The sequence below is a fragment of the Sugiyamaella lignohabitans genome, chromosome D, assembly GCF_001640025.1.
Source record: "Sugiyamaella lignohabitans strain CBS 10342 chromosome D, complete sequence".
Taxonomy (NCBI): Eukaryota; Fungi; Ascomycota; class Dipodascomycetes; order Dipodascales; family Trichomonascaceae; genus Sugiyamaella; species Sugiyamaella lignohabitans.
In genome coordinates this window covers 217,388-241,747 of record NC_031673.1, presented here as the reverse complement: position 1 = coordinate 241,747, position 24,360 = coordinate 217,388, and the positions used below count along the sequence as shown (strand labels likewise).

The 24,360-nt window shown below is 50.2% G+C and overlaps 9 protein-coding genes across 9 annotated transcripts; 4 read left to right on the top strand and 5 right to left on the bottom strand.

The window, feature by feature from the left end:
- Positions 1 to 499: 499 nt before the first annotated feature.
- Positions 500 to 1,612, bottom strand: MGM101 (Mgm101p; the record flags this gene model as incomplete). Its single annotated transcript, XM_018881769.1, has 1 exon — positions 500 to 1,612. One exon carries the CDS (start codon positions 1,610 to 1,612, stop codon positions 500 to 502), a length of 1,113 nt encoding a protein of 370 aa, XP_018736214.1.
- A 1,815-nt stretch (positions 1,613 to 3,427) lies between these two features.
- AWJ20_4680 (uncharacterized protein) lies at positions 3,428 to 5,428 on the top strand (the record flags this gene model as incomplete). Its single annotated transcript, XM_018881768.1, has 1 exon — positions 3,428 to 5,428. One exon carries the CDS (start codon positions 3,428 to 3,430, stop codon positions 5,426 to 5,428), a length of 2,001 nt encoding a protein of 666 aa, XP_018736213.1.
- Positions 5,429 to 5,895: 467 nt separating this feature from the next.
- RPS4A (ribosomal 40S subunit protein S4A) lies at positions 5,896 to 6,621 on the bottom strand (the record flags this gene model as incomplete). Its single annotated transcript, XM_018881766.1, has 1 exon — positions 5,896 to 6,621. One exon carries the CDS (start codon positions 6,619 to 6,621, stop codon positions 5,896 to 5,898), a length of 726 nt encoding a protein of 241 aa, XP_018736212.1.
- Positions 6,622 to 9,137: 2,516 nt separating this feature from the next.
- MNL1 (alpha-1,2-mannosidase MNL1) lies at positions 9,138 to 11,456 on the top strand (the record flags this gene model as incomplete). The annotated part of the gene is made up of 1 exon (XM_018881765.1): positions 9,138 to 11,456. The coding sequence occupies one exon, from the start codon at positions 9,138 to 9,140 to the stop codon at positions 11,454 to 11,456; it is 2,319 nt and encodes a 772-aa protein (XP_018736211.1).
- Positions 11,457 to 11,671: 215 nt separating this feature from the next.
- AWJ20_4677 (uncharacterized protein) lies at positions 11,672 to 12,367 on the bottom strand (the record flags this gene model as incomplete). The annotated part of the gene is made up of 1 exon (XM_018881764.1): positions 11,672 to 12,367. One exon carries the CDS (start codon positions 12,365 to 12,367, stop codon positions 11,672 to 11,674), a length of 696 nt encoding a protein of 231 aa, XP_018736210.1.
- An 876-nt stretch (positions 12,368 to 13,243) lies between these two features.
- HOS3 (Hos3p) lies at positions 13,244 to 15,868 on the top strand (the record flags this gene model as incomplete). Its single annotated transcript, XM_018881763.1, has 1 exon — positions 13,244 to 15,868. One exon carries the CDS (start codon positions 13,244 to 13,246, stop codon positions 15,866 to 15,868), a length of 2,625 nt encoding a protein of 874 aa, XP_018736209.1.
- Positions 15,869 to 18,684: 2,816 nt separating this feature from the next.
- On the bottom strand, positions 18,685 to 19,632 carry CAR1 (arginase; the record flags this gene model as incomplete). The annotated part of the gene is made up of 1 exon (XM_018881762.1): positions 18,685 to 19,632. One exon carries the CDS (start codon positions 19,630 to 19,632, stop codon positions 18,685 to 18,687), a length of 948 nt encoding a protein of 315 aa, XP_018736208.1.
- Positions 19,633 to 22,916: 3,284 nt separating this feature from the next.
- Positions 22,917 to 24,128, top strand: LIP5 (putative lipoate synthase; the record flags this gene model as incomplete). Its single annotated transcript, XM_018881760.1, has 1 exon — positions 22,917 to 24,128. One exon carries the CDS (start codon positions 22,917 to 22,919, stop codon positions 24,126 to 24,128), a length of 1,212 nt encoding a protein of 403 aa, XP_018736206.1.
- AWJ20_4674 (uncharacterized protein) lies at positions 23,234 to 23,521 on the bottom strand (the record flags this gene model as incomplete). Its single annotated transcript, XM_018881761.1, has 1 exon — positions 23,234 to 23,521. The coding sequence occupies one exon, from the start codon at positions 23,519 to 23,521 to the stop codon at positions 23,234 to 23,236; it is 288 nt and encodes a 95-aa protein (XP_018736207.1).
- Positions 24,129 to 24,360: the final 232 nt, after the last annotated feature.

Genomic DNA, 24,360 nt, shown 5'->3' with positions numbered 1-24,360 from the left:
ACACGTTTCTCTAATCCCATCAACAACAAAACCAAAACAGAAGAGCAAACGACAAAATCACAATAGAATCTCACCTGATCCACTTCGCTGAACATACCTCGAGAAACCGGGTCACCTGGTAACTATCGGGAAGACTGATGGCGTAATCGACGATCTGGGCCGCCGACTCGCGGTCGAACCCCATCTCGGAAACCACCATATCCACAATCTCCTTCTCCGTCACCTTCACCATTTTTAACAAACTCAACACTATTTTCCAGGGGGTCAACTTCACGAACCCCCATATATATTAACGACATGAGTCAGCCGTGCGTCTGCCTCCAGCGGCTGGGGCTCCGCCTCAGACCCCGCTGCTCCTCTCGCTACGCTCGAGTCGTTGTCGTCTCCGGTCCCAGCTATCTCCTGCGAAGCAGGAGCAACGGGGTCTGGGGCGGAGCCCCAGCCGCCGGAGGCAAAAGCCCCAGAAAAGAGTGAGGAGTGGATTGAATAAATAACGGATCTATTTATAGGGGTATTCCCATTCGCGGTCTTTGCGTTTCCAGACCATTCGGCGCTTCTTTTCGAAGTATTTTTGCTCGCAGTATTTGGTCTTGAAGTCGCGGATGAAGAATGGATCCCACAGCTCGCTGGCGATGCCGAGGTCTTTACAGCACCGCATCATGGCGTTGGACTTACATCCTTCCATGGCGGTGGTGATGCCATTGGGGTCGAAATAGTCCTGTTCTCCTCGGGCAATGGCCACCAGACGGCCGTGGCAGATGAGTGCGTACTCACGACTGACGGATTTCGCGGTCACAAGTGTCTTGGATCGAGGTGCAAGTCCCCATCCACCAGGTCCAAAAGCTCGGTTCAGAACTCGACGATACCTGATTTCGGGAAGAAATAACAGCCCGTCAGGAGTGATTTCAATCTCTTCTGGTTTCAGCTCCGCTAACAGAGTATCAGTGACATGACTGGCAAACGGTTCAGACCCCAGACCCCGGAAACTTCGAGTCCAGTTCTCGCCGTTCTCGACCCCTTCGTCGACTGGAGAGTCGTCAAACTCTGTCCATGAATTCGTGGCTGCCAAATCGATATGAGGAGAACTGTTTCGAGTAGCTGCTGAATTGGCAGCTGAACTGGTAGTAGAAGTAGGAGAACTGGCAAATGTTGGAGGAGCAGATGAGGCACTACCGCTGCTGTCAATGGTGTTTGAAGCCAATGGCTCAGCTGGTGTAGCAGACGAGCTCTTTTTAGAAGAATGAATGGTTCCAGAAGAAGGACCAACTGACGAACCTTCAAAAATGGCTGGATCTATAGCAGGAGCTGAAGTAGCAGCTGGAGCAGCAGCAGCCGTCTTTGTACGCGAAGTAGCAGTTCTGGTGCTTCGCGATGTGGCTGCTGTAGCGTATCGAGCCGAAGAAGACGATCCCGACCCAGCAGCTGGCGATTTGCGAGCAGACGAGTAACCCGAGCCCGATCTGACAGTCGCAGCAGGAGCCATGGCCCTAGTCGCCGCTGGACTCTTCACGGGACGCGAAGCCACAGCCACCGACGATTTATAACTGGTGGCGGTCTTCAGGCCCCTGACGAAACCTGTCGTCGCGGAACCGCCCCGAAACCGCGAAATCATTCTCTTTTATAATTTTTTACTTTTCACCACCAACGAACGATCAATCGCAGTTCACGAGAATCCATATCCTCTCCAGCTGCTGCTGCTGCATGAATAAATTACACGCGGCTGTCGCCCGCCGATCAGGGTCCACACAGGGGACCCTGGGCTCTGCCCCAGACCCCGTGGCTCCTGCTTCGCAGGAGATGGCTGGGACCGTCGACGAAACCGACTCGAGCGCAGCGAGAGGAGCAGCGGGGTCTGGGGCGGAGCCCCAGCCGCCGGAGGCAGCACCCCCTCCCGGAGAAAAAGTGTTATTACTTTTTTATTGCAAATAAAAAATAAATGGGGAGAATGCTCGGTTGTCGGGGTGGATGGTGGTGGTGAGGCGGTTATCGCAAGGGTTTGGCGAGGTCGCCGAGCTGTTCGACGGTCTGTGAGAGAGGACGTCTGTGGACGACGTCCCAGAATCCCTGGCGGTTGGACTCGTCGATTTGCACGACTTCGGACGAACTGCCGGCAATCGACTGTTCACGGCCCAGACCGCTGATACCACCTGACCACTCGGCGGTGGCCAGAATCGAGCCCACGATGAACGCTCCGGCAAACACTTTGGGCACGTTGCCAACTGTGGCTCTGTTAGTTTTTGTGGGGTGGGGGAGGTGCCTCCGGCGGCTGGGGCTCCGCCCCAGACCCCGTGGCTCCTGCTTCGCAGGAGTTGGCTGGGACCCTGGAGGTGGAGAGGGACCTGTGGGAGGGTTTGGATGCGCGATGAATAATGTGTTCGCGATCCTGTCACTTGAGAAGGTTCTGAGTGAGGGGGTACTTACAGAGAGAGCCAATGATACCGCCAGCAGCAGCTCCGCCAACGAATGAGTTCAGCGGTGACTCTTTGCCGCGGAGGTTGGCTGTCACAGCCTCGACAAATGTGTATGCAGTTCCAACAGCTCCTACTTCGTGTTAGTTGTCTCTTTCAGTGGTTTTCCTGTCTCGTCTCATTGAAAGATATCTGTAGATTCGACCACTTCTTTGTCGTAGCCAGCCAGTTTTTTCTGTATCGACTGTTGCTGGCCAGATTCGTGATTCTAATATCCACCCCGTTCATGACACCCAGAACTCGCGAGAACGTCGAATCAACTCGCAAACTTACCGAAAACCCAGACGTGACGAGCATTGGCTCGAATACCGCCGAAAACTGATCGGTAAGGACCCAAATTGCCCTTGATCAGGGCGATGTTGAATCCAAACAGCGTCGACAGCACCGCCGCCTTCGACGTGACTGCAATGGTGTCTCGAGGTTGGAACTCGGGAAACAAACGGGCTCCCGCCAGTGTAGGGTACTTGATATTAGTGGGCCTCGATTCTCCTGACATGACTGCTCTGTGTGCGTGGTCCTATCTGCCCTTCAAGACTTGTATGCTCTCTGTCGCTTGACGTGAAATTTCCTGACCTTCACCATCCAATCAGCTTTTCCCCATTGCACCTCCAGCCGCGCGTCACGTGATACCTCGGGGAGATGGGGTGGTGTGCCTCCGGCGGCTGGGGCTCCGCCCCAGACCCCGTGGCTCCTGCTTCGCAGGAGATGGTTGGGACCGTCGGCGAAAACGACTCGAGCGTAGCGAGAGGAGCAGCGGGGTCTGGGGCGGAGCCCCAGCCGCCGGAGGCAGGTGCACCCCCCTGAGAGTATCCTAGCGGTATGCAGGTAGATAAGTGGCCGGTTTTGTTATCTAAAGATAAGGGGGTGATAGGGGAGATCGGGAGATACCTTTGTAGTTTTATAGCTCGAGGTCCGGTTGGAGAGTTTGAACCGGAAGAAGGAGAGCGAGCAAGTGAAATATGAAGGTTAGATTCAGGTGTTCTGGTGGGTGGAGTGCATGGGGAAGGTTGGGATTGGGTTTTGTGGTGGGATTTGGTTTGTTAGGAGGGTCGTTGGCCGGGGGTGTCAAGGGAGACGGCACCACAGAGAGCGAGGAGGGAATTAGACCGCTGAGTTGGGGTCATGTGAACTTTGTACACACGACAGATACTCATGGATGGCTTCCTGGACACCTGTCGGAGCCGGATTTCTCGGCGAATTGGGGTGATTATATCTCGTTTTTGCAGCATATGAGAGAGTTGGCTGATGAGAAGGGCGTTGATTTGATCGTGGTTGATACTGGAGACCGTCATGATGGTAATGGATTGAGTGATGCCACGTATCCAGATGGCGAGATTTCACAACAGATATTTAGAAAAGCCGATATTGATATTGTTGCAATTGGTAATCATGAACTGTACAAGTCAGAAGTCACGAGTCAGGAGTACCATACAATGAGACCCTATTATGGGGAGAAGTATATTAGCAGTAATATCGATGTGCTCGATGAGACTGGTACTGGCGAATGGTTACCTATGGGACAGAGATATAGACTGTTTCAAACCAAAAACCAGAATCTGACTGTACTTGCACTTGGATTCTTGTTCAATTTCAAGGGCAATGACTATAATAGCAGAGTCAATAAAGTCCAGGATGTGATTAAAGAGGACTGGTTTCAAGAGGTCATTCGCACCCCGAATCTGGATTTAGTTGTTTTGACAGGTCATGCTCCAGTTCGTTATTTTGACGAATTTGATGCTGTAGTTAAAGAGATCCGATCGGTATGGCCCAAGATGCCGATTCAGGCCCTTGGCGGTCATACCCATATCCGAGATTACAGGATATACGATGATTATGCTGTAGGACTTGAAAGTGGTCGGTTTTTAGAGACCATTGGATTTGCTAGTGTCAATCTAAGCAGTGAAGCAAATGTACAACAGACGGTCCACAGCAGCCAGCTGGATAAAACCAATAAACAGAATGAACAAGAAAGTTCTGAATCTGGATTTGGATCTGGATTTGAAGATTCTGTTTCATCTGGTCCTACGTTCACAAGAAGGTACATTGATTTCAACGTGAGATCACTGTCAACCCATGCTGAGAAATCATTAAATGAGTTCTATACAGCTGAAGGAAATGCTACAACACAGTCAATCATCCAGTTCCGTGAACAGCTGAACCTGACTGATATCATCTGCTGTGTACCTCAAACGTACTACACTACACGGGCCAAGTACCCTGGACCCGACAGTTTGTTCACTCTACTAGAAGAGGAGGTGCTTCCCCTGCTTTCGGGAGTAGTAGAACCGTCTCGTGACGACCATCCTCGATTCATTCTCCTCAACACAGGTGCCCTTCGATTTGACCTTTTCCGGGGTCCTTTCACTGTAGACACTGGATATATTGTCGCACCGTTCAGAAACGAGTGGATATACATACCTTCTATGCCTATCAAGATAGCACGACAGATCCTGCCTCTCTTAAACCAAGAAGGGTCTATTCTCTCGACCAACGAGCATGCCACTGACTTCGAAGAGCTCGATTTCACTGAATTAGGACCTCCCGAACAACGGGGTCGCGGGTCTCGAAACAATCTCTCATCTTCTCAACATCGTCATAACTACGACGAACAGCTTGTTTTCTCGTCTGAACAACAACAACAACAGCATCGACAAAAGCTCACTGACGGATACGTCACCCACGACGACCTAGGCAGCGACGGCGACGACACTCCACACAACCCCTGGCCCTTTTACGACATCCCCAACGTCATCCAGGCCTCGGACAACATCGACCGTACCACCACCCACGTCGACCTCATCTTCTATGATTTCATGAAACCCTTCATCGTCCACGCCCTCAAAACCCTCCGCCAAGACCAGTACGCCAACAACATCGTCTACTACGGCGGCAACTCCGTTATCTCTCTCCTGCCCGAGTTTCTCCTCGGACTCGAAACCGGCACCTCCTGCATCGTTTAATCTCTGCGGGCTCTGCCTCCGGCGGCTGGGGCTCCGCCCCAGACCCCGTGGCTCCTCTCGCTTCGCTCGAGTCGGTGCTAGGGGGTCTCGTCAGGTTCGGCTACATAGCTAATGTCATAATTTTGTATTTAGTCAACTGCCTCCGGCGACTGGGGCTCTGCCCCAGACCCCGTGGCTCCTTTTGCTATGCTCGAGTCGGGCTTCGAGTGTCATAGAAAATCGAGCGGGGGACGCCCGACTCGAGCGGAGCGAGAGGAGCCACGGGGTCTGGGGCGGAGCCCCAGCCGCCGGAGGCAGAGATAAGTCAGTCAAACACTATACATTACGAAGCTACATTTATATACCGAGTCAGAAAATAATGAACAATGTAACTACGGGTGAGTTGTCGAGTTTTTATAATAAATGTAGGGGGGATGGGGGGCTTTTTAGTTTTATCTCGTTTCCGTTTTCAAAGGGTCATTAGCAATTTAAGCTTGAGCACGACGTCTGTCTCTCTCCTCAGCAATAGAAAGCTTGATACCTTTACCCTTGGGCAAGGAGATGAGGGGCTTGTTGCCCTCACCAATGACGAAAACGTTGGAGAGACGGGTGACGAAAGAGTTGTCAAGGGAATCCTTGATGTGAACAAGATCGAAACCACCCTCGTGACGCTCACGGTGAGTAATGACACCAACACGTCCCAAGTTACGACCACCAGTGATCATGACAACGTTACCGTTCTCGAACTTGACGAAAGAGGAGATCTTGCCAGTGGTGAGGTCAATCTTGACAGTGTCGTTGACCTTGATCTCGGGGTCGGGGTAACGGATGGTACGGCCGTCGTGTGTAACGAGGTAAGGAATTCCCTTCTTTCCGAGTTGGACTCTCTTGACCTTGCCAAGCTTGTATTGAGCCTCCTCGTCAGTGATACGGTGGATGGCAAAACGACCCTTGACGTCGTAGACAAGACGGAAGTGCTCGCCAGTCTTCTCAAGAGAAATGACATCCATGAAGCCAGAGGGGAAGGTGTGGTCGGTTCTGACCTTACCGTCGACCTTGACAAGTCTTTGCATGAGAATGGCCTTGACCTCACGTCCGTTAAGGGCGTACTTGAGTCTGTTTCTAAGGAAAACAATGAGAGGAAGAGACTCTCTGAGCTTGTGGGGACCAGCAGATGGTCTGGGGGCGTAGGTGCCGGACAATTTGTCCAACATCCAGTGGGATGGAGCTGCCAAACGCTTCAAATGCTTCTTTCTAGGGAGGAGTTAGTTTGGTGTTCTATTATTTTGAACTGGACAAATGGAAAGATAAATCGGGTGTGAATATGAACGTATTATATATGTCTTGATGTAATAAGTTGTAGGTACGAACTTTGCTTATCAGTTGCAAAATTTTTTCTGAAAATTTTTGAATGCTCGAAAATATTTTCATTTACCGATACTGAACTCGCAACGACATTGTTTCTCATCACATTTCTCGTTCTATTATACTCTTGTTTGCAATGATGATAATATAAATAGCTAGTGGTGCTACTGCTTGTTGGGCAACTGAAATTTTTCACGCCAGCAAATACAATCTAAATTCAAAGAAACAATCAGACTCGAACAAAACTATTGTAATCGCAATCCTGTATCCATCTCATAACCTGTGAAGGGAAGTATGACATCGTTTTTTCATTACAATTCAAGTCGTCGTCAGTTGTCGAATAGCTTCATCGAAGTACCAGAGCCATTGCCGAATACACAACACAATCCCGTTCAGTTCACTCCCGGTTCGATTTATCGTTCAATTACTGATGTCCTTGTCCATATCGCGTGCGAACTTACGGTCCTCTAGCCATTTTTATTTATTCTCTGGTCGAACTTTTCTAAAGAGAGTTGATGGAATCAATCACAGAAGTATGTACAAACCCTTTTACTGAGAGTTTCTCTTGGATATTCCAGGTCCCGCATCCAGCTTGTGAGTCGGTCACTCACTCTTCCACTATTTCCTCTTTGGGAACTGTCCTCCCCATGTCCATATTTCCTCTTTAGGAAATTGCCGGTCACGCTTTTTCACCGGGCTCCTAACCCTGTTTTCAGGGTCCATGCCTCCGGCGGCTGGGGCTCCGCCCCAGACCCCGCTGCTCCTCTCGCTTCGCTCGAGTCGGGCGTGTGCGAGCCTCGTGAGCTGTATAAATATCGGATCCCGAAGTTTAAAGCGCTCGCGAAGCGAGCACAACGGGGTCTGGGGCAGCGCCCCAGCCGCCGGAGGCAGGCCCTGACCCTGCAGCGTTAAGTAAACAGATCGGCAAATTCCACCTGATAAGAGATCTCAGATAACCCATACTATTAAACAACCAAAACACTAAAGAAAAGTAAAATAAACCTTGAAGGAAAAAGAAACGGCCGGACGGGGAGTCCGGTGGTATAACGACAGAGATGCCGTAGATAATAATCAGACGATAATAAATATTCTCGAGATGTGACCCGATAGTCAGCCAAATGACCCTCACAGCTGAAGAGCTGGATCTAATCAGTTCTCGGGTGAGACTTCGCTGGAGGAGGTGAAGGAGGACATTTTTGACGGCTTTAGTCTGTAGTTTGTTAGTAACATATTTCTTGTTATGAAGACTGAGCGTACAGACTGTGGTGGGTGGTTGTACTGGACTATGACATTGATAGTGAATAGAGTACCGGCGAGCTTGTGAGGTTGCAAGGTTGCGAGACTGCAGGGTGTGCGTGTACTTACCGGTTGAGATACTTCTGTTTCTGCAGTTGCAGCTTCTTCGAGCATGGCGAGAAGACGTTATCAGTGGGCGAGCTGAACATCGTCTTACTGGTATTGTGTTAGCATATAAAAAATAAAAATAGCCACCTCATCTAACTGGGATTTTCTGACTGACTGGTGAGAGTCACTTACGACAGGAGTTTTTTCTGGTGAACTATAGTCTTGAGATCCTTAGAATCATCGGCCAGCTGCTGCTGGTGAAGAGGTTGGACATCGACAGATGGGTGATCAATAATCGCTGACATTATAATTTCTGATGCAAAAAACACGACACAAAATATGGTTACAAATCTAAAGTTGCTAGCTGACTCCTGCTGCCTTTTATACCGCTGCTTATCGAGCGATAACTCATGTACCATGCAATAACACTGGTGCATATGTAACAAACAGACTATTTATTTATACCCCAATCTAGTAACAATCCGCCGATCCCTTACCAGACCCAAATCGCCTTCAGCAAGCGACATGACCATATTCTGACACAGGATGACGCTGGGGTGACGGGGCTGGTGCCTCCGGCGGCTGGGGCTCCGCCCCAGACCCCGTGGCTCCTCTCGCTGCGCTCGAGTCGTTACTGGGGGGTGCCAGTGGGCTATTTTCTCTTGGAATTTTGGCCTGGTAGTAGTGAATTGTGGTCCGTACGAGCGCAATTGACACCGATTTTGGCCAATCCCACCAGTTATTTCCAACCGAACCGCATTTTTCGGTCTACCACCACCCCCAACCACACACCCGCTCGATTACAGCCCCCACGGTCCTAGCAATCTCCTGCGAAGCAGGAGCCACGGGGTCTGGGGCGGAGCCCCAGCCGCCGGAGGCCGACCCAACCCCCCAACTGGACCCTGGAGATTGCGCCGCACGTGGTGCATGCGGCGCATGGAAATTGATCTGGGGAGTTTGTCAGCTGGAAAGGGACAAGTCAGGGGACTGAATAGAGGTGGAGAATTAAGAGTCGAATGGTATGAGAACTGGGTTGTTTGGACTGAGGAGCAGTGCTGTGGTGGCTGCTGTGAGTGTGGTGGGTGGGATAGGTGCGTTAGGAGGGGTAGAGGCAGGTGAAGCCCGGGCAGTGAATCCGAGTTTCTCGAACGAGTTCTCGAGAGAAAGTTTAGATAGTTTGAAAAGTGAGGTGCGAGATCTGTTTTATCATGGATGGACGAATTATATGGACATTGCGTTCCCAGAAGACGAGCTGATGCCGCTGTCATGTTCGGGTCAGAGCGCTGATCTGGACGACCCTATGAACATGGGGTTGAACGATGTGTTAGGTGGATATTCAGTGACCTTGGTTGACAGTCTGGATATGTTTGCAATCATGGGAGACGATGATCTGTTTGTACAGTACGTGGCAGATGTGGAAAAATACGTCAGTTTTAATGTGTCGTCGACAGTTCAGGTGTTCGAGACGACTATTAGAGGTATGGGTGGACTGCTGTCTGCTCATTTATATGCCACGATCCCGAGATTAGGACATCGCATTAATGAATCCGAGTACAATGGCCATCTTCTGGGACTGGCGTATGATCTGGGTGAACGATTATTACCTGCTTTTGATACTGTATCGGGTATTCCTCACCCAAGAGTCCATTTGCAAGAAGGGGTCGTACCTCTACCCGGACAGAGCAAACTCATTACAGAAACCTGTACTTCAGGTGCTGGAAGCATGCTTCTTGAATTCTCGCTGTTATCGCGACTAACAGGCGACCCTCGGTTTGAAAAAGCTGCTAGAAGAGCGTTTTTCCAGCTGTGGGCTCGAAGGGCGTCCACTAATCTCGTCGGGATCACTATTGATGCAGTTTCCGGCAATTGGCAGAGCGTTATTACGGGAGTGGGTGCTGGAGTCGACTCGTTTTATGAGTACGCTCTAAAATATTATGTTTTATTTGGAGACAAGTCGTTTTTCGAAGTATTTGAAACAGCGTATGAAGCACTGAAGAAATACAGCTTTGACGGGTGGATGTTCCACAATGTCAATTTTTCCACAGGAATCTACATCACCTCGTGGATCGATGCATTAGGAGCGTTTTTCCCTGGTCTTCAAGTACTGGCAGGAGATCTGACCAGCGCCATTAAAAATCATCTTGTATATTATAAGCTTTGGAATACGTATGGAGGGATTCCTGAGCGATGGAGTACTGGAATACACGACGCTATAGACTCTGTTGTGTTGGAATGGTATCCACTACGACCAGAATTTATCGAGTCCAATTATTACCTGTACCAGGCAACCAAAGATCCATTCTATTTGCAAGTAGGAGCATCGACATTGCGAGATTTACAACGAATCAATAAAGTAGCATGTGGAGTCGCTGGAACGCAGGATGTACGAACAGGAGAACTGTCTGACCGCATGGAGAGTTTCTTCCTATCCGAGACTGTCAAGTATTTATATGTGCTGTTTGACGAAGAGAACATCCTGAACAAGGAGTTTTCCAACTATGTTTATTCGACAGAAGCACATCCTCTATGGTACGATGAGTCAGTCCTAGAGTATTCGTCAGTCGAACGATTCCCAGAACTAGCATCCAAAATCGCTGATAACCTCGAAGTCCTTGAAATCCCCAGATACGAGCTGGATCTGTTCACCACTCACGACGAGTCGTATAACGACGACGAAGACTGCAGTATACGCCCGAGTGTGATGTTTCAACGGATTCGCGATATCTGGCAAAACAGGAAACGAGAACAGCTAGCCAGCTACAAAATCCGGCCAGTCAAGCCAGAACCACAATGTACAGTCTGGGACACGACTAACTCTGGACCATTTTTACAATCATCAATTGCCTCGTGGAACGGGTTCTATACACTGGACAACTTCTACGACTACACCAAACCCGACTGGATCACTACCAACCATCCCGACCGGCCAGATGCGATTGAACTCGTGCCCGAATTCCACACTAATTTCGTCGATTCTCAAAGCACGTGTCGAGCGGCCGTATCCAGTCAAGTCGAGATCTTGTTTGCTGTGCCGTCTGGAGAAGCATCAAAAACCCCATATTCTGTCGGATACAACCACGGCCACCCTTCACTCAAAGGCCAGCATCTGGTGGTGGCACTCGATTTATACGGCAAACGAGTGCGTCTGGAACGAAAGGAGAACTTCGTCGGACCAAACTCGACCTTCGTCATCACCGCGGTCGACGACATCGACGTCAAAGATGTCCTCCTCGTGCACAACCTTGACCTCAGTGGCAACGACGCCCGCCTCATCCAAATGGTCAACAACACCGTCCTCTTCCAGGGCTTCCGCATCGAAAACATCCTCATAGACTTCTAATCTAATCACTAATGACACCTCACTCCACCCTGCCTCCGGCGGCTGGGGCTCCGCCCCAGACCCTGGTTGCTCCTGCTTCGCAGGAGTTGGTGGGGATCCCAGACGGAGCCGACTCGAGCGTAGCGAGAGGAGCAGCGGGGTCTGGGGCGGAGCCCCAGCCGCCGGAGGCAGCTGCCAGTCAAAGAAAGTTCGTTATATTTACAAGAAAGGAGTCGTTAGTCGTCGATAGAGAGTCGTTTGCCGGGAGTGAGGTCGGCGGACGACGGTTTGGTGGGTTTGGCCGGTTTGAGGGGACCGTCGCCGGTGACCACCTTGATCCAGTCGATGTCGAGTTGGTACGGGCCGTACTGGCGGTCGATGAGACCAATGCCGACGGACTTGACTTGTGACAGTTCCATGGCCTGTTGTTGTTGGATGATTCCTCCGTTGGTGAGGATGAAGTTTCCCAGTGGGACCGTCACTTCTTCCCACTGGCCGGGAGTCTTGAGAAACAGTCGGTGTTGATATAGATCAGTGGGGTACGCAGATTCGGCTTGCACGTTAATGAAATATTTACGACGGTCTCCTCGTACTCGTAATACCATCTGGTTATATGGTTCCCAGTTCCAGTACTCCGAGGACGCCAGGCCGAACAGTTTCGGTTCAATGTCTTTGGTCCGGAACATGGCATATCCTAACCGAATGATATCGGGTCTGTCTGCCGGAAGGTCTAAACTCAAATCTCCCTTGAACCTCCCGAACGCATGATTACTAGTACTATCAGATTCAACGACCGACAGGTCGGCGGTGCTGAACCCGCCGAGATCCTTGTCGCATCTCACAAGAAGATTTGCCAGCCCCAATGCGGGCTCTCTAAAATTGACCAGCCCGAGCTCGGTCGGCACCGGCGATGCCACCAGCCCGGTTCTCATCAACAGCTTCAAAAACGACATTTCCTCTGTTTTGTCGTCCACCGACTCGTGATCCCTGCTTCACTCTTCAACTTCTCACCTGCACTTCACGACCTAACCCATTGCACCTCACCGGTGGTGGGCCTGCCTCCGGCGGCTGGGGCTCCGCCCCAGACCCTGGTTGCTCCTGCTTCGCAGGAGTTCGTCAGGACCTCAGAAGGAGCCGACTCGAGCGGAGCGAGAGGAGCAGCGGGGTCTGGGCGGAGCCCAGCTGCCAGAGGCACAACCCCTCTCATATAGTATACAGATCCAATCTAGGGTCTATATAAAACCCAGGTATGTTCTGTGACCGGTTCGTTTGGTTCGGGGGGAAGGTAGGGGAAGTTCCGAGCCGGGAGATGGTGAGTTTGGGGGTTTAGAGTCGGGGTTGGTGAAGTGGTGGGCGGCAGGGTCTGAGGACCCTGCGTCAGAGGATTGCAGGAGGGGCGCCGCAGACGCGCGTGTGCATTCCAGGGGCGCTTCATCAGATAAACAATAGCGGCACGACATGAGAAGAGACAAGAACGGTATCGGGAGATGGATGACATGGCATGACATAATAACGTGGCTGCATACACCCAGTTTGATTATCCCTACAGTAACGAGAGTGTTCCCGAGTTTGGTGTGATAGGTCTGTAGTTTGAACCAGACGTAAATTGGCCGTTGGTTTCTGGAGACTCGACTCAGAAACGTAATCACGCGACAGAACGTTGATACACGTCTGTGAGACGAGAAAGAGATTGAACGATTGAACGATTGATCAAAAGAGATTGAAGGACTCGAGTCGTGGTACTACGAATTACGATTACAAGTGAGAAGAAGCGAAGCACGAAGTAAGAAGCACGAAGAGACAGCGCCATGGCCGAAAATACAGGGAGCCAGAGTGGTCATGGCTATGATCCGAATGGCGGCTGGGATGTGAACAGCGGCGACAACTCGAAACCACGTCCTAGTTTTTCGGAATACCTGAATTTTGATGATGACGGAGACACGACTGAGGAAGATATGGAGCTGTTTAGCGATAAATACGTGGGCAGACTGGGTAATGGAGACCTGGGAGACGACGAGCTGAATGCTGCTCTGGAAGCAATGAATTTAGATGGCTCGGAGCATGGTCTCCATACTCACCAAAACCAGTTTGCTAGACCAGGTGCTGGGGTGTATGGGTCTCAAGAAGGGTCTCTAGAGAACTCACTGGTGCTGGAGCAAAGCTCTGGTAACGAGGTGAATATGCCCGTTATGGGCAGTTTTCAGCCACGACAAGAACAAGATACACTTGGCAGTTTTAACGATAATTTTGGCGACAGCCAGGATAGAGAAAGAGTGAACTTGAGACCGGTCATTCTGCCTCCTCCGTCTTCTGAGCTGTATAATGTACGAGATCCGTTTTCACGAGATGCTTTTACACCAGAAGCAGCGTCGAGAGAGAGCACTTTTGAGACGTCTGTCGATAGTACAGTTGATTCTACTCTTGAGACTAGTGTTGATACCAGTGTTGCTGATGTTAAAAGTGACCCTCTTCCAAGTACTAAGTTGGCTGAGTCTACTGTTCGTGAGACTATCAATACAGAACCTCAAATAGAACGCCGAACAGAAGAAAAGTTAAAGGATCCAGGTGCGGAAACTGGCGAGTCTGGCTCTGGCGAACTTCCAACTACTCCAAAGAACAAGCTTATAGACGCACCAATAGCCCTACCAGATGATACAGATTTATCCGAGTTCAATTCTGCCTTTGCTCAGCTTAAAATTGGGCAGGATGCCATTAGTAGTTCGACAGAAAAGAAAACGCTTATTCTGCTCAGTCCCTTGTCGTATAAACATGTTTTTTCCAGGAACTGGGTGAAGAAGAGCTATTTAGACTCCATTGTCGAACGACCAGAACGATTAATGGCTGCTTCGCTAGGAATTGGAACTGCTATAGCCAAATCTCCTACGAAATACACAGTCCAAGTGTCGGACAGACGAAGCGATCTTCGTCAGGCATCTCATGTCAGTATAGTACACGGATCCAAATGGGCCAAGAGATTATACCAACTGTGTAATGACAGTGTGGAAAAGCTGAAAAACGGGGATGTAGAAGTACCAGGGGACTGGCATGAAGGAGATATTTATTTAACAGGGGAGACTATAGACGCTTTAGAGGGGGTAGTGGCAGTGAGTGAAACGGCAGTGGATAAAATATACGCGGAAGGTGAGTCAAAAGTGTTTGTGTCGATAAGACCGCCAGGGCACCATTCACATCCATGTGTACCATCAGGGTTTTGTTTGATAAACAACGTTCACATTGCCATTCAGTATGCCCGAGCCAAGTATGGTATCACACATGCAGTGATTCTCGATTTTGATCTTCATCATGGCGATGGCAGCCAGGATATTTGCTGGAAACTGTCTGGTCTAGACGATGACGAGGAAGAGAACGAGGAAGCAGACAGTGAAAATGAGCAACACCAAGAAAACCAGTCGAATAGTAACGAACACAGTGAACCAACAGTCAAAACAGAACAGACTCCTTCATCCACCACTCCTGCCGAGTCACTACAAACATCGACACCAACATCGTCTTCACAGGACAACGAAAGTCCCAGTAAATCACCTCGGAAAAAGGGCAAGAAAACGTCACATCCACCACCTCCACCGCCACCACCTCCATTATCAATAGGATACTTTAGTTTGCACGATATCAACTCATTTCCGACTGAATTTGGCTATGCCACAGCAGAAAACATCAAAAACGCATCGGTGTGCGTCATGGCCCATGGTATGTGTATCTGGAACGTGCACCTCGAGCCATATCGCGACGAAGCCCATTTCAACGAGATATACAGCAACCAATACTCGGCACTCTTTGAAAAGGCCCGACAGTTTCTACAAACCGGAAAGACCACTTCAGCACATAATAAACAGCCGTTCAAACCGTTAATAGTGCTGTCAGCGGGATTCGACTCGTCGGAATACGAACTGTTATCGATGCAACGACATCAAGTCAGTGTCCCCACTAGCTTCTTCAACCGATTCACCAACGATTCAGTCAAACTAGCCAACGAGTTCACTGACGGCAAAATCATCTCCATGCTCGAAGGAGGCTATTCCGATGCCGCTCTCTCGACCGGAATATTCAGCCACTTGACCGGATTGGCCGAAGAGCAATGGGACAGTAACTGGTGTAACCCGACGGTCGCCAAAACCCTCGCCAAAGGAAGCAAACTCAAATGGAAACGACCTGCCACCACCTCCACCTCTTCCACCAACAGCCATCACACGACCTCGCCAACAGCATCCGAACCGCACTGGCTGAACCCCGGCATCGAGCTCGGCCGGTCACTGTGGCCGTCACAAATCAAAGCCCAAGTCCTCGCTGCGACTAAACCGTCTGCCTCGACCACCGGACGCCGCAACCGCAAATGGGACGACGACTCCACCACCAGCGTGCTCGCCACACCGCTCCGCGTCCTCCGCGACAAAACCCGCAAATCGGTCCACTAATTTCTGCCATGTACTGAAAAACATCCACTTCGTAGCCCGGGGGGACCTGCCTCCGGCGGCTGGGGCTCCGCCCCAGACCCTGGTTGCTCCTGCTTCGCAGGAGTTGGCGGGGGGATCCCAAACGGAACCGACTCGAGCGCAGCGAGAGGAGCAGCGGGGTCTGGGGTGGAGCCCCAGCCGCCGGAGGCAGTCCCCGTCCCATGAGAACCAGTCGGCCACTTCGCCGTTGGCGACGCACGTAAAATAATATCCGGGTTGCATGGTCAGGGCCCATTGGCTGATGGGGAGACGCACCGCGGCATGTGAAGGTCTGTACAGATCGGCTGGCTTCTCCGATACCAGTTGACAGCGGACAGTCGCCGTGGTCCGCCGAGACGTGGTTGCTCGCGGCGACTGGGTTCGCTGGATGATGTCAATGGCCCGTTTGGGCTGTCAGTCGCAGACGACCCACTGGCGCTCATGCGACTCTGGAGTCCGTGGATTGGCTGCTGCTATCGCCAACGGCACCGACCACGGTCGCTAGGGGCATTCAAATCCGTAATCAGAGTAGCACGGAACGTGGCAGGGGGGTCGTCACGGTCCCAGACTGCCTCCGGCGGCCGGGCTCCGCCCGGACCTGGTTGTGCTCGCTTCGCGAGCGATTGGAGAGAGGGGGAGGTCCTGCTACTGCGGGAATCAGCTGCTGACCCGATGGTCCAAGCCGCTTCGCGAAGCGAAGCACAACCAGGGTCTGGGGCGGATCCCCAGCCGCCGGAGGCAGACCCCTGAGAGTCAATTGCGGGTTTCTAGAAAGGTCTGGTGTTTAAGTTTAATAAATTTACGCGGATTAGATTATTAGGTTTGTCAGTTGGACCCAATTTTATAATATTATTGGCGGGATTATGTCCCACCGTTCAGGGTGCAATCCGCAGCCAAACCCGCTCATACATGCGAAATTAGGATCGCCGCCCGTTTGGCGCTGAACATAGTCCAAAATACTACTGTAGATCGTGGCAGATGACTGCACAGCAGCAGCCACTTGCAGCCACTGGTCTCCGATTGTGGCTAAGCTGCGGGCCAGCCGATCTTTACCGCCAAGAACCTCGTCCCCTGCTGCCACTCACCTGTCACTCCACAAGTATATAAATACAGGAACCCTTGCTGCTATTGCTGTTTCCTTTCTGCTTCTTCACTAAGACTCAAAGACTTGTTTCTTATCACTGCAATTCCATCCGCGAATTCTAATAACTGCTACTACTACTATTACTAGTACTACCACTCTACTCTTACTTCTACTACTCAACCACTACAAATAATCATGTCTGGCCAAACTTGTGGATGCAACAGCTGTTCCAGCTGCGGAACCAACTCCTCGTGCTCTTGTGCCAAGGGCCAATGCTCTTGCTCCGGATGCAGCAAGTAAACTCTCGAACACCGTCTAGCGTTCCTGAATCGCATACCGCTCATTAGTCGTCAATCCCTTCTATAGCCCTACGTGAGTACTCCACCCGTCTTTCTTCCCCTCTTTCATTTTATTCTCTAAACAAAAATCACTAACCGCCAGAGTCGAACGCCGTTCTTTTTACTACGTACTTGAATCCAACTGTTTTATACACTCTTATCGGCGCCACCCCCTGCCGATCGATCAGGGGGTATGCAGGGGGCGGGCCTGCCTCCGGCGGCTGGGGCTCTGCCCCAGACCCCGTGGCTCTCGCTGTGCTCGAGTCGACACAGACGCTGCCAGGCCTGCTTTGTAGACGGTGCTGGATTGCCTCCGGCGGCTGGGGCGCCGCCCCAGACCCTGGTTGCTCCTCTCGCTCCGCTCGAGTCGTTCCTGGGGGGCCCTCTGAGGAGCAAGATCTAGTTCTGTTCTTCTAAAACTTATGTACCAGCATGTCTGGTAACGACGTGACCAGCTATCGGCCTATGTACAAATTTCGGGCAATCCTTTGGAACGGTGATTCTCATTGAAAACAAGATACTGTGTGTCACCACTCCTAATACTAGCCCTGGCATAAATTTACTTATTAATAAAATAATATGTATTAAATAATAGAAAAATAATATAACATCAAGTTGTTACTAATATTATCATAGATTCTGTAAATAATGATAGTATACTCCTAGTCTATTTCGTGTGCAGTCAATGGAAGACTCAGTGTATAGCACACACATCACCATATTTAATTGAGGTTCAATATGCCTTGTATTTGGTTCTTGGATAACCTCTTGTTTAATTTTGACAGTAGGTGTAAGATTGTGAAATTGTTCATTCGAGGAGCCAGCAGATCTTCTACCCAGTTTATTAAACAGCATTCTTTACATAACAACAGTTCACAATTCTAACCCCCTAACAAGAGACCAAGCGGAAAACTATTATAAATATACGTCCAGTTGGTTCGTTCCAGCTGTGGATTATGGAGTTGGCATAAAGATGTCTGTCACAAGGTCGAACTGGCAGAAACTCGAATGGTAAACACAACAGTCAATCTCATCTTAGTTCCCCAAGTCCTATCTTATGACCCAATTTAATTAATCAATCAGTCCTAAGCTATACATAAATAAGGCAATTCAAATACCAGGGGTATCTCATGACCCGTTCTGCTCGAGTCAAATCAAGCTCTGGAGCCCCAGCAGTTGTCCCCACGCACGACTCGAGCGAAGCGAGAGGAGCAACCAGGGTCTGGGGCGGAGCCCCAGTCGCCGGAGGTAGTCGGAAACCCCCCAGTACCGACTCGAGCGCAGCGAGAGGAGCCACGGGGTCTGGGGCAGAGCCCCAGCCGCCGGAGGCAGACCCGGATCACAAAGTGTTAGGGAGGGAAATGTACAGATTAGAGTTAGAGGAGGGTTTCGCCAAGAGCGCAGCGGACGAGACTGAGACCCATGGCGATGGTCTCGCGGGCGGCTTTGGCGTCTTCGAGGTGCGGGTTGCACTCGACGAGGTCCATGGCGACGAGACGTCCGGTTTCAGCTACAGCTTCACAGAGGTAACAGGCTTCTCGCCAGGTGAGTCCGCCACGAACAGGTGTTCCTGTCGAGGGGGCATAGACGGGATCAATGGCATCGACATCGAATGACAGGTGGATAGGCCGTTTGTGCTCGGGATCTAGTTTGTTGATAGCTTGTTCGACAACACTGGCAATCCCGTATTTATCGACGTGGTGCATTGAAAAGGCAGCTATTTTATGTTCGCGAATATACTGTTTTTCAAAAGCATCGACGTCCCGTAGCCCGATATACCCCAATTGCGAGTCGTCAAGACAGTGTGGAACCCAGCCAAACAGATCAGCCTCTTCTTTCGAAGCAGCATTCGCTAGTGGCTCGTCTGCTCCGAGCAGAAATGCGACGGGACATCCATGGAGATTACCAGAGCTTGAAGCTGCTGGAGTATTAAGGTCGGCATGGGCATCGATCCATAGAACAATAGCGTCTGGATGTGCTGCCTGGACACCGGCAACAGTGCCAATGGCAATTGAATGGTCTCCACCGATAGTCAGCGTGAAATCTGAACTGGTCGATGCCTTTTTAACTGCTTCATAAATGTTCTTTGTGGACTGTGAAACGTATCTGGGATTCTTGACATGTCCAATATTAGTATCATTTTTCACGGCCGGAAACTGTAGATGTCCCGCGAACTTGGGGGTCCAGTCCAGCCGGCCAATCTGTTCAACCAGTCCCATATCCAGCAGATGCTGAGGACCGTCGTCGACTCCGGGTTTACCCTGGCCGCCTGAAAATGGCGCCGATATCACTGTCAACGAGCGGGATTTCTGTGAAATGGTCATTCTTCAGTTTTTCAGTACTTCAGTAGTAGTAGTGGTAGTAGTAGAAGGAACAGGGTAGTAGTAGTAATACCTGTCAGAGGATGGTTTAACTTGCAATAAAGGAGAATAAAAAATCACTCAGAATTGAAAGAAATCGAGAACTGGTACCGTTTGACAACGAGAAATCGCGCTCTTTATATACCACAACATTCCAGTATAAATTTAGCGTGGCCACGGCCCCCTCTCCCTGATACGCCGTCATCATTTGAGGTACTAAAATAAATGCCTCGATGCATGTCCACTACTGATAAGCTCGTTATCGACCTTAAGTGCAACAGAACGCGAGACACCACCCTTACCCCATCTCAGCCAACCACTCATTTCCCGTCACCAGGCCAACGCTCCCACAGCACACGCTGCATAAAAGGCCATCACCTGCCTTTAGAGTCCCGCCGATGCCGGCCCATGATCGCTAAGTGCAGGTAACTCCGCACGGTACTCGGCGGCTCTGAACGGGAGGCCGGGTCTGCCTCCGGCGGCTGGGGCTCCGCCCCAGACCCTGGTTGCTCCTGCTTCACAGGAGTTGGTGTGGGGACCGGAGACGAAAACGACTCGAGCGCAGCGAGAGGAGCAACCAGGGTCTGGGGCGGAGCCCCAGCCGCCGGAGGCAGACCCCCATCCCCCCGGAACGGGACCGGGACCCGGGCAGGAGTATGCAGGTCGGGTGTGATAAGGGCAGGGAGATGCAGGTCCATCGCAGATGTCATGTTCTAGAACGGTATGGATAGACGGGCTTGAACTGTTGTGTTTGTGAGGAAGCTTCTGTTGATTGTACATACGACAACACAGGTGTCATCATAAATCATGCCATGTGATTATTGGTGTTGTAATTTGAGGCAGACGAAAAGTCGGCTAATTATTAGTTCGTCGCGTGATCCCGCCCCAGTTTAGTGCTTAGGACAGTTATGTCAGTCAAATAGATTGCCTAATCTTTAGCTACTAATTTCGTGGACGGGGATGTAGTGCAAATATACTTCAGCACATCGCTCAGTAACGGCGGCAGCGGCGGCAGATAGCTGCCGATTTAACTTTTGATACTTTCCGAGACTCTATACTTGGAACTATTGTCTAATTAACCAATAGGAACGCCATGCCCGAGCTGCTCCTAAAATAAATTGAACTATCCTATAGTCGTCCAGTTAGTGGAAAATGTAATTTTATTTCCACGGCCACTTCCATCAGACTACTACAAACTAATGCCATGGCCTGAAACTTCCTTGACTAATGCTAGCTGCTAATTGTCTGGATCTCTAAGACAAGCCCTGGGTCTGGATCTCGAAAAGTACCGGCTGTTTGGCAATTTTATTCTCGCCGCTGCCTGTCTGGCATACAATGTCTCTCATTAACCTCCTTTCACAGCTCGTGGGTACCTGAAGATCCCAGTTTCATATTATTAACTATTGGCACCTGATTTGCTGTGCCCGGTTCTCTCGATAAGATTAAGATTGCATATCAGATGTACATTTGAGTCTTAAACTATACAAGTATTACACATTTGCAGGTGCCATTGTCGTACACTTTTTTTTATGTGGAGAAGCTGATAGTCATGGTCCTGTTTCGGTTTATAAATATAAGCCTGCTACCACTCAGTTCAGTCTGTTGGACCCTTCACACCACCAATATACTTAGAAAACTTAGAAGTTAGAAGCTCCACAATATAATCATGTCCAAGGGTCAGCTCAAACGACTATTCAAACTACCTACTCCCACAGTGCCTCGTTTTGAACCGGTCGAAGGTCCTGTCAGTGCTTCCAGTGAGGGTAAAGGTTCTGGCTCAGAGCCAAAGAGGTTTTCTGATACTACCTTCAGTACACCAAAACTGTCTTTTTATAGTAAACGAATGAAACACGCTATAAGCCATCCTCCAAGTGCTGCGAAAAAACACCCTGTTCCTCATATCACCACCCAGGATTTGTTCATAGAACCAGAACCTCTAGGAGACGTTCCCCAGTCACCTCTAAGACAGGTTACAAGTCTAGACGACGATGTTTATCTTGGGGACGAGTTAATGTACAAGACCAAGGGCCAGATTCCCAGCCCCAGCTCACCGCGAGAATCAAAATCGAAAAAAGCGTTAGATCACTTTGTGTCGAGAAACAGCATGTCACGCCCACTACCGTCACCTCCTCTCATGTCTCCAACTAAATCGACTAGAGGACATCGTCGGTCGATGCTTGGATCGGATACGTCGTACACGATAGAGGAAGAAACAATTGAAAGTGCCGAGGTTACTGAAGACGATGGCGAATACACTTCACTACACAAGATAGATTCCGTCAATTACAACCTACCCCCGATTGAACCACTTCCACCTTTAACACTCGACACTGATCTTTCTCCTTATCGGTTTTCTACCATATCCTTTGCGAGCCCCACTACTGACACAAACACAAACCGCGACAGTGCCAGTAGCATTTCCACCACTCCCTCGAGTATCTGTTCTTTAAATAAACTTATCGAGATAGGATTAGACACCAGTAAAGAACCTGAAGAGCCGAACCTAGATTTCACTCCGGAAATAGACGACCACCCGGCAGAACTTGAAATTACGCCAATTGACGCTTTCCGACGTGAATCCCATATCAGCTACAACGGCAACGCTACCTGGGAACACACCACCACCAGCGACAACGACAAGAACAGACCTATCTCCCCAGCGAATCCAAGACGGAAAAAGTCTTCAAAACCGAAATCCAAATCATATTCTAAACAATTATCAATCGACCCGTCTCCTACCACCTACGAATGGGACAACATTAACGCCAACATTCATTCTATCCAACGCACCATGAACCAATGGGACCAAGATCAGCTCAACGAACAAATCGAGCGCCTCCTCTCTCTAGAACCACACCACTGACCACGCTCTCGGCGCAGGTCTACTACAATCATTATTTATACTCATATACAATATTACGAAGCTCGCTTTCTCGCTGTCGAGAACTATGCCTCCGGCGGCTGGGGCTCCGCCCCAGACCCCGTGGTTGTCCGCTTCGCGAACAAGCGTCTCGGAATCCAGATAATTTTATTTATTTTTATCAGTCTTATCAGCGTTATCGGTCTGAAGACCCGGGCTGAGACCGCAGGACCCGGGTCCCGTCACGTGAGTTTTAAACGTTTTTTGTAGATCACCTCAACATGTCCCTGGGTCAGCATCAAACTGTTCAACACTGACTGTTCCTGGGCTATTCTGGTCGTTTTTGGCTTCAGGTCTTTTGGGTGAATAATAATAAATTGAGCTGAAGATGCTGAAAGTAACGGCCAGTCGCGGGTCAATCTGTGGTCCTCTCAGGGCTATCTCTTCTTTTCATACTTCTGCATATGCTCTCTTAGAATCAACTGACTCAGTGAAGTCAGGTGCTACTTCTACTGCTCCTACTCGTTCCAGTCGGAGCACAAGATTCACTGATAAGCTTAACAAGGGTCCCTCTTTTGAAGATTTCCTTTCCAAAAAGGCTGCTAGTGATCCTACTTTGTTAGATCCAGTTGTCGCTGCTAGAAAGTCTGAAGACGCTAGACTTCCAAAATGGCTGAAGACTGAAATCCCCAAGGGCAAGAATTTTCATAAATTAAAAGATGATCTTCGAGGATTAAAACTGCATACTGTCTGTGAAGAAGCCAGATGCCCAAATATTGGTGAATGTTGGGGTGGTTCCGACAAGTCTAAAGCCACTGCTACTATCATGTTGATGGGTGATACCTGTACTAGAGGATGTAGATTCTGCTCTGTCAAGACCAATCGTAATCCTTCTCCATTAGATCCTAATGAACCTGAAAACACAGCAGAAGCTATTGCCAAATGGGGTCTTGGATATGTGGTATTGACTACTGTCGATAGAGATGATCTCATTGACGGAGGTGCTTATCACTTTGCCGACACTGTCAAGAGAATCAAGAAGAAGGCGTCTCATATTCTTGTTGAATGTCTGACTGGTGATTTCAGGGGTGATTTGAACATGGTCAAGATAATGGCTACCTCAGGATTAGACGTTTTTGCTCACAATGTCGAGACTGTTGAGGATCTGACCCCGTATGTTCGGGACCGTCGGGCCACTTTCCAACAATCTTTGGCTGTATTGGCACATGCCAAGCAATCCAATCCCGACGTCTTGACCAAAACATCTGTCATGCTCGGATTTGGCGAGACCGATGCCCAAGTCGAAGATACTCTACAGCAACTGCGTAAAGCCGACGTCGATGTCGTTACCTTTGGACAGTACATGAGACCCACCAAAAGACACATGAAGGTTGCCGAGTACGTAACGCCCGAAAAGTTCCAACACTGGCACGACCGTGCCATGGAGCTCGGATTCAAGTATTGTGCCAGCGGCCCTCTCGTCAGATCCTCCTACAAAGCCGGCGAGGCCTTCATCGAGAACATGCTCAAGAACAAGCAAAAGCTGGCTGCCAGCGCCTCTGCCACCACCTCTGCCTCCTCAGCCACTGCTACTGCTTAGATCCCTTCTTCGGGATGCCAATTAATTTATTAGAAATCTACACTACAGCTGTCCCCGGACTGCCTCCGGCGGCTGGGGCTCTGCCCCAGACCCCGTAGCTCCGCTTTGCAGAGAGCCTGGTGGTCCCGGACTGTTGACGCAACGACTCGAGCGCAGCGAGAGGAGCAACCAGGGTCTGGGGCGGAGCCCCAGCCGCCGGAGGCAGATCCGTCACGAAAGAAAGTGCTAAATA